This window comes from Rhinichthys klamathensis, unplaced genomic scaffold (assembly GCF_029890125.1).
Source record: "Rhinichthys klamathensis goyatoka isolate OS25496 unplaced genomic scaffold, OSU_Roscu_1.1 h1tg001175l_1, whole genome shotgun sequence".
Lineage (NCBI taxonomy): Eukaryota > Metazoa > Chordata > Actinopteri > Cypriniformes > Leuciscidae > Rhinichthys > Rhinichthys klamathensis.
The window spans coordinates 87,167-107,796 of record NW_026607374.1 but is presented as its reverse complement, the minus strand read 5'-3'; the positions used below and the strand labels follow the sequence as shown (position 1 = coordinate 107,796).

Sequence of the window (20,630 nt, the reverse complement as noted above, 5' to 3'; positions counted from 1 at the left end):
TCCAATCTGAGGTCCTTTGGTATAAAAGCGGGGTTTGGGATTCAAAATGAATAAAGAGTGAGATTATTCTCTCTCTTGAAACTGGAGTACCTGCAGGTCTGTTGTTTGACCCATCTATTTCCCACAGCTCTGTAAGAGAAATGGAAACTCAGGCCCAAGAGAAAGATCAATCAATAGCACATGCGAATGGCCTTTTCAGATCAAAGTCGGCCTAATGTGGGCAGAGAAGCTGTCAAAACAATGGACTCCCTGCATAACAACGTCTTTGCGACTGTGAGATCAGTTCCTCCTAGAGCACATAGTTCACAGATTAAATATAGAAGGCTTCACCAGGCATAACAAACAGTACATTATCGAAGGCACGAGCGAGGACCAGTGAGTCACGCCTGTAGAATGAAGGTGCGACATGTTATGACGCACGCGGTGGAGCGGTTACTGTAACAGAAGGAGACACTCAAGCCACACTCTGATTACAGTCACTGGTCTGTGATTATATCCTTGACACCCAACATGACCGACTGCAAAGTCCTATTTCCACTCGTGTCAGTTTCAAACAGTCCCTATTCAAACCTCTGGAGGTACTGTATCTCAGAACAGTCACCCTGCGGAGCAACAGCTCCTTGAAAACCATACCATACCAGAAACCATACCAAATTCCTTGTGTGCTTATGCACACTTGGCGAATAAAGTGCGTTCTGATGATGTTCAGACTTGGATGATCAAAGAAATGTTTGGAATGGAACAAAATCTTGGTCTAACAAATAAGGGGATTAAGTTGCACTTCTGATGACAGACTGATTCAATGAAACTTTGAACTGACACCTTGATTAAAAAATTCTATTATTCTAAAAAAATATATATATTGAGAATATTTTATCACAGTAAGAGTTTGTCAGAAGCATCCATTTTTTAAGATTCTGCTCTAACATACTGAGGTCCATATTTAGGCATTATGGGCCAGATTTACTAAACAGGGTAAATTAGCGTGAGAGCACAATTCCAAAAAAATGCAGATGGGAGTGGAAAGTCCTGCTCATGATCTACTGACAAGTGTAAATTAAAGAACACAGACAGCCTGATCATTTCCATAACGCAATCTACCAGTTAGCGTCAGGTTTAGACATGCTTTTTTTGGGTGGTAAATAATGGGAATCTCCTACAAATATAGGTCAGCCGCCAAAATAACCGTGCCCACGCCTTTTCAGCGCAAATTTTTCACTGCGTGTCTTTAGAAAATCCTGATCGTAGTTTTTTTAACACCAAAAGAGGGTTTGCTCTGACGCAAGCTGTTAGTAAATCTGGCCCTAAATATGAAATAGTACATTTATTTAGGCTTGTCTAAAAGGGACACTTCACCCAAAAATAAATAACAAGCCATCATTTACTCAGTCTGAACATTTAAAAAAGGAAATGCAATTTCATTAAACGGATAGTTCATTTTTCAAAATATCTTATTTTGTGTTGCAAAGAAGAAAGACAAACGTACAGGTTTGGACTGACATAAGGGCAAGTAAATGATGACAGAATTTTAATTTGTTGTGAACTTGAAGTGTAACTTAAAAATATTTAAAAATATTTGAAATTCATGCTGTGCAAATTCATCCTTGTTTAAAAACATGGTTTAAAGATAGTTTCCATGGGTTCAAGTAAATTACAATTTAAAATGCATATGCCCTCTAATCAAAAATCTTTAATAATAAAAAAATAAAATAACTCCCCTCTTCCTCGAAACGGCGTCGATTCTCTTCTAACGTGTGTCTTGGCAGAGAATGGGGTTACATCTCCTCCACAACTGACTGTAAACTGGCATTGCATTCAGATCTGCCACCAATTAGTAAGCAAAACCCAACTTCATATGAGCCAATCAATTTCTGAAGAATGAAATCAAATCCTGCTCTAGATTTTTTTCATCATTCCAGAAGCCGTTTCACTTAGATATACTTCACAACAGGGGGAAAAAAGACTAGCACAACTTCTGCATAATGCCGACTTAACTCTTTCCCCGCCATTGATAGAATATTGAAGTAATTTGTGTTTATGACACAACGCTTCCCTGCCATTGATGGCAATTTCTGGCAATCCTTGTTTTCACTGATGTACAGAAGGGAGCACTCAGCTTTTTTGTTCAAAATGTTTTTTTTTTAAATAAACGTACCCACATTCAAGTGTTGATAAAAAAAAGAATGCGTGAAGCTAGAATAAATAGAATGCATTAAAGCAGAGGTTCATTTTGTGAAAATGATAAAACATGCTGGTGGTGGCTGGCAGCTTTAAAAAAAAACATGCTGGAGAGGAAAGTGTTAACAGTCTTACGCAACACTACCAAGGTGGGCAGCCTCTTATAAATGAAATCTTTTAAAAACAATTTATGTATGTAGCCCAGGAAAATATATTGGACACTTGCTGTCAGATTGTTGATATTCCTTGACTAATTATATCTTTGTCTGTAGAAAGACCTATGAAGTCTCAGAAGTCAATTCTCAGCTGAAACAGTTTTTTCCCTCGTGCTAAATCATAAACTCCAAGCTGAGCCCCCATCCTCACACCCCATCAGAGTGCCTGTTCACCAGAGAAAAAAAAAAACCCAGATAGATGGAAAACGCCCCAAACCAGCTGCCATGTATTACTGCTGGCACTTTCTAAATCAGCAAATCTATCCAAAGACCTGAATGATGTGCTCACTCCCCGTCACATGTTTGGAATGAGCTGTGTGCACAGCCCATTAGCAGATTGGCTGTTCGAGACAATATACAACTCGTTATTAATGGACAACATATATCATATCATATGCAAACAGATATCAGGTTACCAGCTGCGTTGGATCACACTGTCAAAAAGAAAGTTTACTTGTTAGTGAAAAGACAAACTTTGGTACAAAAACTGGATTATCCACATAAACTACATGAAACATGTTTGTTTCTGCTCCACTGAGACCTCATTCAAATTATTCATGAATACTGAAACCACAACTCTATACAGCTGGACTACAATGTCAGTATAACTAATGTCACTCTTAAGCACTTGTGGCATTATTTGTTTAGGAAGCAGGCCAGATTTAACAAAGATCCCCCAGTCTAAAGTGTAAAAAAAAAAAAAAAAATAATAATAAAATAAAAAAAACCGGAGAACCTTTTGCATCCACAATATCAGGTTAATAAAACCTGTCCTGTGTTGTTATCGGTATATTGTGTTGAACTCAACAAGGCTAGCTCCCCACACAGACCGTCAACACAACTGAACATCTGAACTGTGTGCATACTTCCCTCGGGGTGGGAATATTTTTCCACTAAGAATGAATTAAACCCATTAAATTACCTATTTCCCTTCCCAAACATCCTCATTTCTCGTATCAGTTATGAAACCCCCCTGGGCTGCTGATCTGAACTCATTCACATCAACACTTTCAAGCTAACTCTAAAATAAGAATGGAGGGCAAGCCTGTGGGACACCATGATGTCATTTATTTTTATCTAAATATTCAACACAATCAGATTCAAGAATTTTGACAAAAAAGCAGTTATAAAATGCACTAGCATAAAATGTCTTTACTGTCATTTTCAATTTAATGCATCCTTGCTAAATAAAAGTATTAATTTATTGTAAAAAAAACTACTGTAAAGATCTGAGCGGACCGCTCTCAATGTTTTTAGATCCTATGTCTTCAACTATGCTCTTGGTGACCCACTGCCCTGCATAGTTCAGCTACAACCCTAATAAAACAGACCTGAACAAGCTAATCAAGCTCTTCAGGAACGCTTGGAAAATCACAGGTCAGGTGAACTGGACCAGGTTGGAAATAAACTTTGCGGGACTGCGGGTCCCCAGGAGCAGGGTTTTAGACGGTGGCAGGGGGGCTCAATGTTTACGCTTTTTGAGGAGATAAACCCATGGCATACTAATAGAATAGTAGTCAATGAACAATCAACTGGGTTAAGAGAATGTATGTTAACATAAAAAAAAATCATACATACTTCACCATTAAAGCTAATCTTTAAAAACACTAATCATTTAATAACAGTGGTAAATGTCACCTTTAGCAAATCTTAACGTGAATATTGATTTTTCATAATTTTATTTTTAATTTATTAAGACAAATTGACTGACATGAAGACAATTATCAGTCTATCGATATCAGCCAGAATTGGAATATTGTTGCTTTCCTAGAACTGAAAGTATTATGCAATTAATAGTATAGTAAAGCATAAAGCAGCTCAAATCATTATGACATTAGCCAAAATATTTCATAAGCACCCTTGCAAGGGGGCAGGGGGTCTTTAGAATATTTTGAAAGACGTGCATGTGAAATCTCTAGAGCTTTATGCAGAATTATCTGGTAGTAGATTCTGTTGCAGGTACTCCTCGCTTAAAGAATGTTGATCACGGCACAGTTTAATCTCCCTGCCTTAAACAGGAAGACCTGATATCTCAACCAATTTCTCCCTAAAATGTGGATTTTCCTTAATCTTTGTCATTTTTTTAACTGTAGCTGATGAATGTGAGGCCAAGCATTAGATTTAAAAGCTTGTCCTTCAGTTGTCATCATTGACTTTGCTTGCTGAGAGGATTAGATGAGGTCAAATATGACCCAGAGGGCCATATTTTCCTCTCATGGAAATGAGTGCCATCGAGTTTAACTGAAATATCGGTAACACTTCATTTTTTAAGGTGCTTGTAATAAGCAGTAATTAACAGTTAATAAGACACTTATAAGACCTTATAAGATGCATATAAGCATTAACTACTTCATATAAAGGTTAATTAAAGGTCCAGGCCCTGAAGAGATCAGGGAAACTACTCCCTCTTGGGAAGGTCAATTTTTAAGGCACTGGGAGTTTGTGTTACCATTTATGTTTGTTCGGCGGTTCTAAAAGTGCAATGTATTGATACTTGAGAAATGTATTATTTAATTTTATTTATTTATTATCATTAGTTAATGCTTATATGCATCTTATATGCATCTTATAAGGTCTTATAAAGTGTCTTATTAACTGTTAATTACTGCTTATTACAAGCACCTTAAAATAAAGTGTTACCGAAATATCTTTACATGTGAAGTAAGCAGAGCACCTGAAGGTTTCTATGGTAATTTGTAAACGCTCCTCTTGACTAAATACTGGGTTGTTATTGAATAGCAACACACGCACACACACACACACACACACTGCCAGTTAAACCCATAAACAGTGTTCATCTCTCCAATGCATCAGACAGCGTGCACGGGTAATAAATCATCAATGACAGCAAGCTAAATTATGCTAAACAGGGAGAAGACATCCACATATTTCTCAGAGAAAAGCACCAGGTTCTAGTAAACAGGCAAGTCAATCCCATCACTGACCCACCTCAATGGTTCTAAGATAAGAATACTGCTGCTTGTTAATGTTGTCTTATCTGCTAAGGAAACACCTTTCCTTCTCAATACAAAATAAGCTGTGATATGGCTGAAAATGGCACCAAGCATTGACCATAAACAGCCTTTAAAAAAGAAATGAAAAAGGAAGCTAACATGAAGACTAAAATGTCATTTTTTAATATAATTTCATTATTTAATCTGTGTTATTATTCTTTATTAAAATTCATAATCAGTTGTATTATCTTATGGAGTTTTAAATGCATGTGTTTGAATGCATACTACAGATAGCATGTGTGAGGATCACATGTCAGACTGGGCGCTGGGAGAATGTAACATGTTCCACTGATAATGATACATCAAATGCGCGTACAGTTGGCATATTCTTTACAAGGAAAGAAATGTTTTTCAACTGATGCCACATGTACCACATATGTATACACTGAAGGGAAGTTTCTAATGGAAAGTGGATTGTGCCATGTGTAAGCGTATACGTTCCATTTTTAAGCATACGCAACATGTTTTGCTACCTTAAGGAAGTTGTGCATCCCACAGTCGTGTATATAAGCTCAATCCTTACTGTACCACCCCAGAGAAACGTAGAGGCATGATGGGGTGAGGGAATAGAGAAATGGGGAACAGAGAAATCTGGAATGAAGACCTCCTCATCTATAGCCTTATTGCTATGTCTGTTTCTCTCTGTCTGATACATGTATAAAATAATAAATAGAAATCTCTTGGCAAAAGTAACTGGTGTAGCTTCTGTGATTCAACCATAACGGGGGAAAGCATGATTTTCAAATCTCCATAATGGGGGAAAGCATGATTTTCAAATCTACAATTACACTATATAGGAATTAATGAACTTGCACTCTATTGACTTTACAACATTTCACTTCTGCGCTCTCTGAACTTCCTGTCTATTCAGAAACACAGGAATTGATAATGTAACTACACTGTTTAACTCACAGAAAGGCGCTAAACTTCTATAAAGCCAAGCATTCTCTTGTTCTTTCTCTAAGCTGGAGGGGATAATGGGAGGGCCTTAAACATCTGCTTGGGAAGAATTTATTCCCTAAATCATTGTCATTAGATCCAGAATAAATTGTGCTGTAAAAGGGACCAAAGAGCTTTCAGCCTTCATCAGACAAGTGGAGACATGAAGCCAAGACCTAGGAAATGGGGGGAGAAAGAAGAGAGAGACTTATATGGAAACAAATCTTTTTCATTTTGACTGGATTTCAATACTGTAAAAATGCAGAAAGCAGCACTTTGACAGAAATGAAGAAATAGCTAGGTTAATGGAATTTTACACTCCGGATACGTGAGGAACTTCTAAGGTCATTGTGATGAAAAGAAACGCAACTCATCAGCACATCAGCAGACATGCTTTATTTTAAGTAGCTGTGGCAGTTTCAGGAGAGAACCTATTGTCTGTTCAGGAGGTCTTGCTGTATTTATGAGCAGCTTCAAAGATGGTTTCACTCTCTCTCTCTGTTAGAGGAAGAGAGCAGAGGATGGCCCTTTGGCTGTTTTGATATGTTTTTTTTTTTTTACTAGCAAACACTTAGCGCAGAAAGGAGTGATAGCAAAATAATAATTTGAGTAGGTAACATGCATCAGCAGAACAATTTTCAGTTTTACAGCCAGTTATAACATGATGGCTGATTTTCCAAGACTCTCTACATGTCTATATTAGTGTAAGACTCCAATAAATGCAAGGAACAAGAAGAGTAGATCTGCTCAAATTGTTTTCAGTCATAAGTAGTCTACTACAAAAAAAAAAAAAAACATTTTTATTTTAAAGCAGCAGTGTGTATTTTTTTGTTGCTGAAATGCTCCATTTCTATTCCAGCTTTATGTATAATAAGTAAGCAACATGCCAAAAAAAACAAAAAAACAGTGTAAAAACAGTGGTTCTGAGCTGCTATCAACCCATTGCTCTGTTTGTTTGAGAATTCAGACCAGCCCAGCATAGTAACATTGTCTCAACCAATTATGTGTGTTTGGGGGCAGGGCTATCTGTTTGGTCGGCCAATAGAGAGGGGAGGAATATTCATAGAAACCTGTCATTATTTTTGCGATTCTGTTTGGTGCTGTGCTATCAAAACATTTCTCAGTTAGTTTAATAATTCCAACCAGCCCAGGACAGGAACACTGGCTCGATCAATGATGTGAGTTTGGGGGTGGGGCTATCAGTTTGGTTAGGCCAATGGAAGATGGGAGGAATGCTTGTTAAAACATGTCATTATTTTGGATGCAGAAATTATACAACTCACCTTTAAGCAATTATTAAGAACTTATTTTAAAGCATCAGTATTCCACAAATAAAAACAAGATTGGTATATGAATTTGGAATAACAAAGAAACACTAGCATACAATGGGCTCTATGCACGGCGGTATTTCCGGTGAAGGTCTAAGGATGCTGGATTACTTCCGCCGATCGTAGAGTCCAATGCTATACCGAGAATTTATATTGGTTTTTATACTCTATTGCTATACTAAAGAAACGTTAGTCACAAAAACAGACAAAACAGACACTCCTCATTTTGTTTATGCTTCTGTGTTTATTATATTAAATAAACATAACTATATATAAAATTACATCTAAACGTATTAAAGTTTCGTTTCAAAGACGAGAGGACAGTAAATTTTGAAGACTCTGCCATAATCCCGTTTTCCTTGGTTTTCCTCCGCTTTAAATCTCCCCAACCGGAAACGCACGAGCATCCTTGCGTCAAACGCGGAAGTTATGCGTGCATATAGCCCATTAGACTTACTACCTTACTACTAAGTATGCGTCAGACAAACACTTCACTATCCCATGATGATAATGTAGTATGTAGCGTATATTAGGACTTTCAACAATGTCAACTGGTGTTACTGCTGGCTGGTGATACTGGGGTAAATTTCATTTCAAAACTGCCTACAAAATAACACAAGATGATTTAAAAAAAATGTACAAATAAAAAAAAGAAAAGAAAAAAATAATTGTTTTGTTCAACAAAAACAACCAACACGCTAAGCAGATGTCACTTATTAATAATAAGGAACATTATTATTACGTAAGTTTTAATCGTGATGTTTTATACTTACCAGATACAACATTTTACACTGGTAGTCCCTTGTACAGAGTAGAACAGGAATTACCTGGCAAGTCTACATACAACACATACTTACAGTATGTACATCCATACTTTTTTTTAACAGTTGAGAAGAAAGTTCTTTATCAAATGTAGTACATACTCTTATAGTATGTAAATCTGAAAGCAGCTTACAAGAGAATTGTTCTGTCTAGTTTTGAGTTTTATTTCATGTTCATGTTACTAGTTTTGGTTTTTGGTTCATGTTTCATGTCAGTCATGTTTCCTGTCTTGTCATGTGACTCCCTTGCCCTCATGTGATCCTGCCATGTGCTTCCCTAGTCTTTTGTGTCATATTGTCATTGGTTAATTGTCTAATCATGTTCACAGGTAGTCTTGTTTAGTCCTTAGGCTTGTTCCACTTCATACGCTGTGCAGCCTGATCGGCGGCTGACTTGAAGCAGCACATGCCGGTTAGATATTTTGTCTGAATTGAGACAGAGCCGACGCCACGTGACTGTGACGCACGCGTGCCATCACAGTACCGCGAGAGAGGTTCGAGAGCAGATGGCTGATTCATTTTGCGCAGCTTCTCCAGAGCAGCTGCACGAGCCCTGATGATGACACAACTTTTCCACAATTGGCCGAATACACCACATGACAACGATCACGTGTGTTTCATGTTTATTCTCACACCTTCAGTTGCACTAATGTTTACAAATCAGTCAAATCTTTAAAAAAACAGTAAAATCTCTTTTCATGTAGTCGTGATGTTATATTGTGTCATGTTTATCAAAATAAAACTGATAAAAAAAACGTAGATCTAACTACATTGGTATTTAAATAGTATGTTGAACTTTATTCTTTGTGCAAACAGACGTTTCAGAGACATTTCCATTTAATAATTAATGTACTGCTTATACAACGTCTGTGTATTTGGCAAATATTGCATTTATTTCAGTTCAACTGTGACAAAGTATGCAAACGCAGTGCGAGAAAGCGGCAACTCTCGCCGATCGGTTACATCCAGCCGCAGCCGATGTCGAACACACCTATCGTGTGTATTTAAGCCCTCATGTTTGCCATGTGTCTTTGTCAAGTATTGTTCGTGTAACCACTTTGTGGTGAATGTTAGTTTATGTCAAGTCAAGTTCTGTCATGTTATGCTTTGTCAAGTCTTTGTTTTGTTTTATTTTGATCACGTTTGGATGTAAATAAACTGCACTTGGGTTCTGCAACTTGCCACCAGTGGATTCGTTACAATAAAAAAAAAAATATATATATATAAATAAATTCTTAATGTACTTCAAGTCATTATGATAACCCCATTTGATAGCTTATGGCATTAACATTAGCATATTTGCTAACAGGATAAATTAACCGACAAATCCTGTTGTCCCAGGAGAACAGCTATAAACGCAGTTGGGAGCATGTCATGTGTTTGGCCTCAACAGTGAATGATCTCTTTCCTTGTTATCACAGGAAACAGTGCAATGGGCCTACATATAGCTCAATGATGGGTGGATGACGTGAGGCCTAAATATACCCCCATTTCAAAAAGTAAAACAAGTCATAATGCACATGAAACATGATGAAAACATGGGCGGGTATTTCCCATTGGCTTTGTGAAAGGACTACATCCGTACGCACTGCGCCCAGATATTTTGAGGGGAAAAAAAGAAAAGAAAAGAAAACAAGACACCACAGAACCGCTGAAAAACACTGCCTGAAGCAGATAGCATGACATAAACAGCACCCACATCTCAGACTTCCACTGTTGCAACCTTTGCGAAGTTGGTTGTATTCGAACCTATCAGCGCAGCCTTTACAGCTCAACCATCTGACAAACAGCAAACAACACATTTCAGCCTAAGGTACAAGCCTGGGGCGGCACCCATTTTGCCACACTTACTGACACTGGAAATTATAAATCACTTTTATTATTCATGTCATGTTTATGTTTCAGAGAAGTTTCAGTGTGGGGGCTGGCTGCCTGGGATCTGTGCAGATGTTAAGACGCCCACCCTGATGTTAGCTTACTCGTGAGATGCACAACTAGCGCTGCTAAATAAGCTATACAAGTAGGATCTGTGTCTAAACACAGTTTTAGGCGCCCACCGATTTCCTCCAGTTCAATGCTCTCTGTTTTCTCGGGTCAGGAAATGCACCCCTCTCCTCATTGCAACATGACCCCAGGAAATGAAGAAGAAGGGAAAAACAACAGACGGAGGCAAATATACAACATCTGGAGATGAAAAATCCTCAACTCATTTCTGGTCAGACTAAATCAAACCCGCAGGTTTCCCAACATGTATTGTTGTCCGAAATATGTCAAAATTCATTACAGTTTGTGGCACACCACAGTTATATGAAACATATTGCCATTTATGTGAATCCAACATGAACATGTCACCATTTTATTGCTTTGCCATAGTTCCACAGAGGTGTAGCACACCATGATTTATAGATACCTAACCCCATCTTTATCATTACTATTATTGATCCAAGTTTCAGGACTGTGGAGTTTTCTGTTTGCTCATGTTGTTTCTATCAACAGACTTAACTCTTTCTGTTGTCTTTCTTACAGTGCATCAACTCAGGGCCGGCCCTGACAAATCTGCTGCCCTAGGCAAGATTTTACCTGGTGCCCCATGCATCACAGCCCATTTCACCCCGTCATTGTGTTCATGATATATATATATATATATATATATATATATATATATATATATATATATATATATAAAAGGCTGATAATGGTTGAACTATACAAAAATAGCACATTACAGCCTAAACATCTTGCATCAATGCACAAACTATTTACTGAGCACTATCAAAAGTGTTTGCTTTCCAGTTGATGACACAGCAATCTATCACTAAACTATGGCACGTTTCATGTTTTCACCATGAATGAAACTGAGAAATGTAGATCTTCTTTAATGTGAATTGTACATAAAATGTTGCTGTTTTAAATAAACCCCTATATAAATATCATTACTAATTTTGGAAAATAAATTTTTAAAAAGCCATATATCCCCCCAAAACTGCACAACTGTAGAATAAAAACATTAATAAAAAAGTGATAGTACATGCTTCTAAAAAACATGATTGTTACAAAATCCTCTGGAGAACCCAGAAAAGCTGTTTGCATAAAGTTTAAGGTAAAAATAACTGCCATTTAGCAAACATTATAGTATCTTACTACTGTGTAATTAGATAAACTGTTCATTAATTACATCACTTTACCTTTGTCTTTCTCCCCTTTTTCCTCTTCTCTTCTTCTTTTTGACACTGTATCTATGGCAGACTATAATGTTAGTTTATAATGTGTCATGTAAATTCGGCCATCCGTCACAATCAGGTAACTTTCACCGTGTCTACTAGCAGCACCACTATGATGATTTGATTTTTTAAGTCGCCTTGCATCTGCAAAATCAATAATTGTTTAGGCAAATGTACTTTAAAGAGTAATATCCTGATTCAATAGATATTTGACACCGCAAATGGGTAAATATGTGGCAACCATGCTGTTGACTTTGAACTAGGGTTGGGCCGATAGACGATGCCATCGTCCATCGCCAATGGCTGACAGACATCACGATGTTGAGGCGGCATCGTGATTCTTCCAGTTCAATGAACACAATTTAAACACTAAAGATTTTATTTTGCAAAAAACAGCAAACGAATTATAGGCTGTATGTTTTACACTAACTAAACCACTGATATTCAAATGGTGAACCGCGGCATGTTTCCATTCGGACCGCGAGACAGAACGGTAGCACCATTTTACTGTTTCTAGTTGAAGTGAGCAGCACGTCAAAACAGCGGTGCGGATCACACCACAATCACTAAAGATAGTTTGTGGTAATGATATTTCAGTGCCATATCCTCTATAGTTTTATCTAAAGCCAAATGCGCTTCATTCAAGCCCTTTCAGCTTTGTGCGCATTCTCTCTTTCTCCAGACGAACGCCACATTAACGGAGCTTAATGCTCAAAAGCAACCCCCCGATGTCATCGTCCATCGCAATGTTTTACTGTAGACATCATCTGATGCCAATTTGGTAGACATCGCCCAACCCTACTATGAACTATATATGCTTTCCAACCTGATCCCTTTGAAATCACTAAGCCACAGTTCTGAAATTCATTATTGTCAAATGTCAATTGCGATGTAAAGCCATACATAAGAACATAATTATGGTGCCAGGACTCCAAGCCCTTTCTGGATTGCTCTAATCCCAATGGTAAGTAACGTAGGCGTCTCTGGATTGGGTTGAGATCATTGTAGCAGAGATTGACACACCTGAGAAATTTAACTGTATAAGGGTATGATTCTGTAGCCTCTGGCACCGTTCGACTTAGCTATGTTTGCCAGGGATCACTTTACTGAGTAAGTGATGACAGACTTCACTGAACTGTTGTCACCGTTTGTTGATATGCCAGGGATTCCTCTTTTTTGTGTCTTTTTTCTTCTCTCCCATCACCCTTTTCTCTACAGTATGTCAGTAAGGTGCGGAAAGACAGTTGTGATGACAGCAGCACTTCAAATAAAGTGCTGCCTTTAGACCCACATAGTTCTGTTTACTTAACTTATTAAAATTCTTTGTAAAGGGCATACCTCCCATTTTAAATGCACAACCGATAGAAAATCTTTTTCTGACATCTAGCATAACCACCAGGGGCATTGACCCAGTTCTTCCAGTCAACTTTAATAATTAGCTATTAAGTCCTGAACTGAAATATTAAGGACATTATATCTCACCTTCAGATCTCTTGAGCTCCTTGTGTTGTATTGTTGGTGAGTCTTTCTTGATGCCATTAATTGGGGGGATGACCAGACTTGGATCAAACACGGGCAATTTAGTCTCCACTCTGGAGAAAGAGGCAATCCGCTGTAATATGGAACCCACGCTTTCTTTGGCATGGATATCGTCCTGATCAATATCATTGCTGATCTCCATCTCTCCTGATGGGGAAGGAGAGACAGGGGCCACCTGGACCACTTGGGGCTTAGAGACTACGTTGTACTGAAGAGTCTGGGCTGGAGAAAGCAGCACAGGAGATTCGCTGATATTGGGGACTGGGATAGCTCCAGGAGGAGTGAGGGGCTCTCTCTTTTCGATGATGTTGTTATTGTTGTTGTGGGCCAGGGGTAGGTCGGTGCTGTCCAAGCTGCTGATGGATGCAGAGGGACTTGCAGAGACAATAGGACTGTTGGATAATGCGTGGAATCTTGGAGGTGGTTTAGGTGCTCCCGGAGATTCCATCTGAGACTTGAAGACTAGGTTGTCAAGGTCAAGAGGGAACTTGTTGAGGCGCACTGGATCTTTAGGTCTAGGAGACTGGTTGTTGAGAGAGGAGTCCCTTGCAAAGGTACTGCTGTTCTGGATATTATGGGGACTTGTGCCCCACTGTGGACCTGTATTGGTGAATCGTGATCCAGGAGAAATCACTCGTCTCATTCCTGAAGTCTCCATCTGGAGGTCCAGAGAAGGCATGGAGCCATGGCTAATACCCATTGGTTCAGTTGGGATGACCAGAGGACCCTCCAGCTCTGAATGGAACATATTCCCATGGGAGGAGAACTTCTTCAATGCTGGGCTGCCTAAACGTTGGGCCTTAAATTCCCCAACACCAAGAGGACTCTGGGGAGGGCTTGTGTAAGAGTAGAGTTTAGAAGAGGCCTGGTACTCCAGACTGGAAGAGGAGCTATGGAGACTGTCGTTGTCACTTCCTGGACCTGAAAATGAAATGAAGCCATTGGGATTAAATTTGTTTTGAAAAGAGGCAGCTCGGTTGATCCCAGAATTGGCATTTATAGTGGGCTTTTCCAATATCCCTCGGTTGAAGGAGAGACTGGATACCATCCTATTTCTCATAACAGGACTCTGGGCAGGACTGCAGCTGATACTAATCCTGGAGCGGTAAGGAGGAGACACCTGGTTCCCTGGACTCCTCACATCATTTGACTTGTTGAGGATTGCACTCGGGCTGATGGGAGATGTGACAGAAGATGTGGGGATCTCATTCACGTCATCGATATCAAAGGACCTCTTCAAAGCTATATAAGGAAAGAGGACACAAATTTGATTAATTTTCAATGTTAAAAGACACTCTTGAAGGCTCAATAAATAACTGACATAGCATAAAATGAGGCAAGTTAAATTATACCTAATAACCAAAGGCTATAAGGCTATAATCCAAAAACAGTGCGCTATCATTTTCCAGGAAACATTTCTAAATTTGTGATAATACTGATAATACATCAAAGTTTTGGATTTCTTTTGTGCTAGAAATTATCAATCAGCAAGGACAGTCATTTCCTGTATTTGATTGAAAGAGGCACAAAACCATAAAAGGATACACTTGACGTTGACGGTGAGGGCAGCCTGGAGCCCTCACTGAATAGATGCCAGTCAGACAGATTTTGATGGGCCAAGCCATTATTACACTGGTGTCTGTGCAATCTTGCTTTGAGGGTGACATAACAACTTAACAAATATGCTTTATTCGAGCATCGAGGTTATGTTTTGTAAGTCTTCTGGAGAAGTAGGATAGGTAGACAGAAATGTTTGTACACAGCACAAACATCACTGACGATCTGAATTTAACCATTTCATACAAAGAAGACAATAATTCAGATAATATATTATATTGTAGTTATAAATATACTTAAGACTAGATACATTACATAAGTATTTTTTGTGTATTTTTTTCTCCTCTAGTAAATGTTATTCTTTAAATTAAATTTTGATTAGATTTTTTTTACTAGAAAAACATACTGATTAAGTATGATTTTTGCAAATATTAATTAAATACAATTTAAAATACCAGCTGCATCAAAATCCACATGACATAGATTGTGAAGTAAAAATTGTAAAGAACTTCATGTCACCCCTACATCAACTTTTAAAGCATCATGCCATTTTTTCTAAATTGAAAATATGTGCTAAGGAAATGTTAGGTACAAAAAGACAGTGGAAACAGTCTCTTGTGGGACTGAATGGTAAGTCTACACCTGGAGCATGTAAATTGTAGTGACACTGTATAATCCCCTCATTCTCAGAAGCTGCAACACAAAGCTGAAGGCAAACAGTGCTTTCCGACCTTTTCCCTTTGTGAAAGGCTGTGTCTTTTCCTCCAGCATAAAGGGCCAATTCAAAGACACAGTGTCAGGGGCTGAAGGCTTGGATTACAACAGCCCTTCACCATGACTGAGAAAATTCCAGTGGCGAACATTACAAATGTCCTAACGGCTCTGTGGCAGACCCAATTAGAAGTGGCATCTTGAGTATTTCATGTAGACACCATTGTGCCATGTGATGACAATTGGATCTGCCTAGGGTGTGATGTTATGAGGTGCTTGTAATTGCAGACTATCACAGCTTACATGCCATCTTTGGCATATCAAAAACCCTGGTACCCTGACAGGATGTCAGAGGCAAACTTAGATTTTCAATCCTCTTCAGGTGCTGCCTTGTATAAACACGCAGATATCAGTGTGAAGCTATCATAGCATCTCACCCAGCAGCTCTGATTTTATCTTCGCACAGCAGGGGGCAGGGCTGAAGCCGAGGCTGTCTGTCTTCCTGTATGGTATGCTACCAATTAGAGTCAAGAAGACTACAGGCACTAAATGCAATCAGATTTTTACGCTGGAACAGCCACCTCTTTTACAGTGAGGAGACCACAGACCCTTTGTTTCAGCTCGCCCATCATCATCCGCACAGCTGTGAAAGTTTAGACCTAATCGAATTCCAGCAGCAAGTCCCTTGGTAAGGCCGCCTGTGCTTCGCTGCTACACACAATGCCATTGTCTGCAGCACCCCAGAAGTCATTTAATATGAGAACACCACCATTAGGGTGGTACACACCACACCATTGCAGTGTGTACTCTCACAATGGCAATCAAGTGATGGAGAAGTGCACTTTAGCAAAGAAGTATGCACTACTTTAACTGACTACAGTTTTGGAAACCGAAAGAAAAGACACAAAGTGAGGGAGGGACAGCAAACCAAGTGGCACAGTCTAACAGTTTTTTTTTTTTTTTTTTTTTTTTTTACGGTGCAGCACATGCAAGTGTAAACTTGTACTACCCTTTGACTGAGATAAAAAAGGGGCTGGTATCAGGTAATTACTGGCACCCTGTCAAACGCTCAGGAAATAATTACACTGGCAGCAGAGCGCACCATCTCTGCGCTGTTCAATATTCTTTCACTCAGCTTTGCTGCAGTTTAATCCTCTCTGTTAACACATGGAGCAGCACAATGCCCGAACAATCTGATAAAAGAGAGGAACCTGAGAAGCTCCTTCTCTCTGCTCCCTTTTTCCTCACGGCTAAGCCTTGTCTCTCCTCTGGATCGAGACTGTTTGCTGCATGTTATGGCTCTTTGGGATGGATGTCAATTCCTCCTGTGATGATTATATGCTTCCTGTGGAAGAATTTGTTGAAATTCCTTCATTAAGGACATTTTGGGCCCTTTTGTAATTTCTTGTTAACCATGTTCAATACAGCTTGGGAATGTTTGGCCCCAGGGTAAAAATTTGATGGACTCATGGGCTAAATAAACCCATTGGTTTCTGAAATATGATCAAAAGGGATAGTTCAACCAAAATTAAAATGCTGTCACTCCAAACCTGTATGCATTTCTTTCTTCTGTGAAACACAAAATAACATTTCAATTTTCAACTGTCAATTTCATCCAAAACAACATTGTGCTTCATTGTCTTTCATAGTATGGACAAGAAAGAAAAAAATAGACTGTGGCGAGCAGGACAAGGCCGAGGGCCGTGAGAGAACGGCGCGAGGCCGATGGCGTGATTGATGATAAGCAACACCTGCGTGACGCACCAGTCTCGTATCTATGAAGGTAAAAGAGTAGCAATACTCGAGAGCACGTAGATGTGAATTTGAGAACTTGTACAATAAATATTCGTACTTGTATGTGAACATTTACACTCACAGCTCCAATGTGAAAACATGTAAAATAAAAATCTGAAGTTGAATGTTGAAATTTGCACTCACAGATAATAGTCACAAACCAGCATTCTGAATTTGAAGCTGCAGACAAGTAGTCACAAATGTGTAAAATGCCATTCACAGAAATACAATGACAGTCACTAACATATATTTGCATTTATTCGTACATTCACATTCGCAATACAACCTCAATTTGACACTTGCAACTTCTCAAATCTGTCACTACAAATTCAAATTTCGCGCCTTGACTTTTGCTACTCTTTTCGCGATATATGAGGTGCAAAACTAACTTGTGCACTTGCAACTCAGTGGCGGTGAGAGAGAAAGTGGGGCGGGAGCGGGGGTGTTTCATACCACTGTCTTAATTAAATGCGTTGCGTTCATATTCTGTGTTCATCTGCTTTTCTGTAGTATACATTATTAGTATGGTGTTTACTAAGTTTGATAATATCATTTATTTCTTTTAATATCTGTCTAATGCATTAAGCCATGTTAGCGTTTCAGAACATCCACGAGGAGGCGGGTTTCGTGACATCATCGCATACAATAGAAGTCCCATTTCATTGGCTAGGCGCCAACCAATAAAATGGCTCCTTTGAACACCCCCGCTCCCGCCCCAATTTCTCTCTCACTGCCACTGAGTTGCAAGTGCACAAATTAGTTTTGCACCTCATATATCGCGAAAAGAGTAGAGTTCAGATTTTTATTTTACAGGTTTTCACATTGGAGCTGTGAGTGTAAATGTTCACATACAAGTACGAATATTTATTGTACAAGTTCTCAAATTCACATCTATGTGCTCTCGAGTATTGCTACTCTTTTACCTTCATACGTATCTCTAACGGAGGAGTGGAAGCATAAAAGGAGGAGCGACGACGGGGCCAGGCTTGGATTTTATGTTGTGTTTTGTTATATGTGACAGTAGTAGTCCGTGAGGGGCTGCTGTCTTTACTTTCATTTTGTATTGGTTTATTTTATTATTAAAGTTGTTGAATGTTCGCAGGTTCCCATCTCCTTCTTCCCATAGCATCTAACCTCGTTACACTGGTGCCGAAACCCGGGAAGGAGGAGGAACGCGCTGTCAAAGAGCCCTCGCCACTTTGGGGAATCCGCGGTGCAATCGAGCATGGCTGTGCGGAGTCTGTCGCCATGGACGCTCGAGGCGGTGCGCTGGAGTGAGTTGCCGGGTGGATGGACGAGCTCACTGCCGGCCTTCTTGGTTCTGGAGGGGCGGCTGCCGTCCGTGAGGGAGCGGAGGAGTCGCCGCCGTTCGCCGTGTGCAGAAGCCTGCTGCCATTCGCCATGATGGAGAGGAGCAGGGGACGGGGGACTAAACACGTAATGTGTGTATGTGCATGCCAAGTTTATACGGAGATTATAACGGTATCGTTTTAAAAAAACATGCACTTTGAAAACTATTTAAATTCAAAGTTTGCATTCTCAGGCGACAAAAACACTGTTGTCGTGTAAATGATTGGCCAGAACACTTTAAAATTTTTCTGTTTTCAGTTAAAAACGGTGTTGTGTAAGTGGCCCCTAAGTTAATAACCAATGATTTTTACAATGAAAAATTAATCAATCAAAAACTTACATAAGCTGGACAATGAATTTCTTCTAGAGCTGCTATATAGCCAAAACAAATCTTTGTTACATTAATTTCCTATTATCACTGTAAAGCTGCTTTGAAGCAATCTGTATTGTAAACAGCGCTGTATAAATGAAGGTGACTTGACTTGAATTGTGGTTTGTCAATATATCTCTGACCCCTTCTAAAAGAAGCCGCATGTGGAAGAATAAAAGAGATGTTTCCTTATGTGTTCTGTGCATTCACATACAGGTAAATACAGGTGTAAAGGGGGGTCAAAAACTTTTTGAGCTTGTACACTTTTGACCACTTCCAGAGGTAGTCATAAACACATTTGACCAGATTGCTTTCGTAGTATAGATGCTAATGTGGTCGAATGCGTTCGCACAGCCACAAAAGACCGCCTGCTCTCCGCCTACTGACTTAATGCATAAACATTATGGGAAGCACGCTAGCCAGACGGGATTTAAACTTTGTTGGCTGGAGACCTAAGTTTGGTTTGAAGATGAAAAACATACTAAGCACAATGTTCTCTCACCATTCCTGATTTCTAAGAGCAGAAGCGAAAGCAGATGCTCTCCGTATGTTTTTACGTCGTCTCCGGTCGAGTTCATATGTAAATTGTGCAGAGATTATTTTGTCCATTAGATAGAAATATCTAAAAAAAAAAACTGCATTTAACCACCCATAGACCCTCCCCTCGAAGAAATCAGGACAGAAGTGGTTAAAAAGCCAGGTGTAAACGGGTGTGTCTACCTAGTCTACGTGTGATCCGATCAGGCAAAACGCATCTTAATACCAGGTGTAAACAGGGCCATAGATTCGGGATCATGCAGTTCATGATTTTATGACACTAGCTGCCATGCTACTTTGGACCTAAAGTTTATGGTGTGGGGCTGCAAGGCAAACAGAGAAAGACCTGGTGATGTTTGAGAAGTAAACAAGAAAGGTGGGGAAGGTAAAGGAGACACCACATAGTCGCTGATGGATGTATATCTATGCCATTTCTGTTAATCACATGAAGATAATCAGCAACAGCCTATATTTCCAGAGTAATAAATGTGGGTTCTTTCCTAATCAGATAGCCCTCTGAGGAAAATTTTTAGAGATGCACCTAGGGAGGGAGAGTATAATGTGATTGGGGGGTGGGGTGTGGGGGGGTGTGTGTGTGTGTGTGTGTGTGTGTGTGTGTGTGTGTGTGTGTGTGCGTGGTTTTTTTGTGGGGGGGCAGGGGGTAGGGGGGCAAGCCTGGGCCTGTTGTGGTTTTCCATCCCCCACCATCACATTCCTCACAGGTATTCTCAGACGACCCCTTGAAACACCACCCTAAGCACATAGCTCAGACGTTGTTCGGACCACCTCTGCTAAGGCACATCTGGAAGCTGAATTCCGAGCCGCCATTTTCAACATTGCAGCGATGCGAATAAGGCGCTGCATTTACACCCCCCGGGGGCCATGAAAAACGTTCAAATAGCCACAGATACTCTCTAATCACCTTTTTACCCTGAGTTGAATTTAGTTCCTCCATCATACTGATCCAGTATAACCACATGTGCCATTCAACACCAGTGTGTTTTTATTACCATTTCAGATTTGGTATCTAATGTTCCAAATGGGAAAAAAAGTTTA

General features: G+C 39.5%; 1 protein-coding gene across 2 annotated transcripts in view; it reads right to left on the bottom strand.

Moving 5' to 3' along the window:
* septin12 (septin 12) overlaps positions 1-20,630 on the bottom strand; it is a 68,167-nt gene that overhangs the window by 44,535 nt on the left and 3,002 nt on the right. For both annotated transcript variants that reach the window (XM_056244941.1, XM_056244942.1), the window contains exon 2: positions 13,199-14,497. In XM_056244941.1, coding sequence (XP_056100916.1) covers positions 13,199-14,497 — 1,299 coding nt within the window. The remainder of the gene's footprint in view (positions 1-13,198; positions 14,498-20,630) is intronic.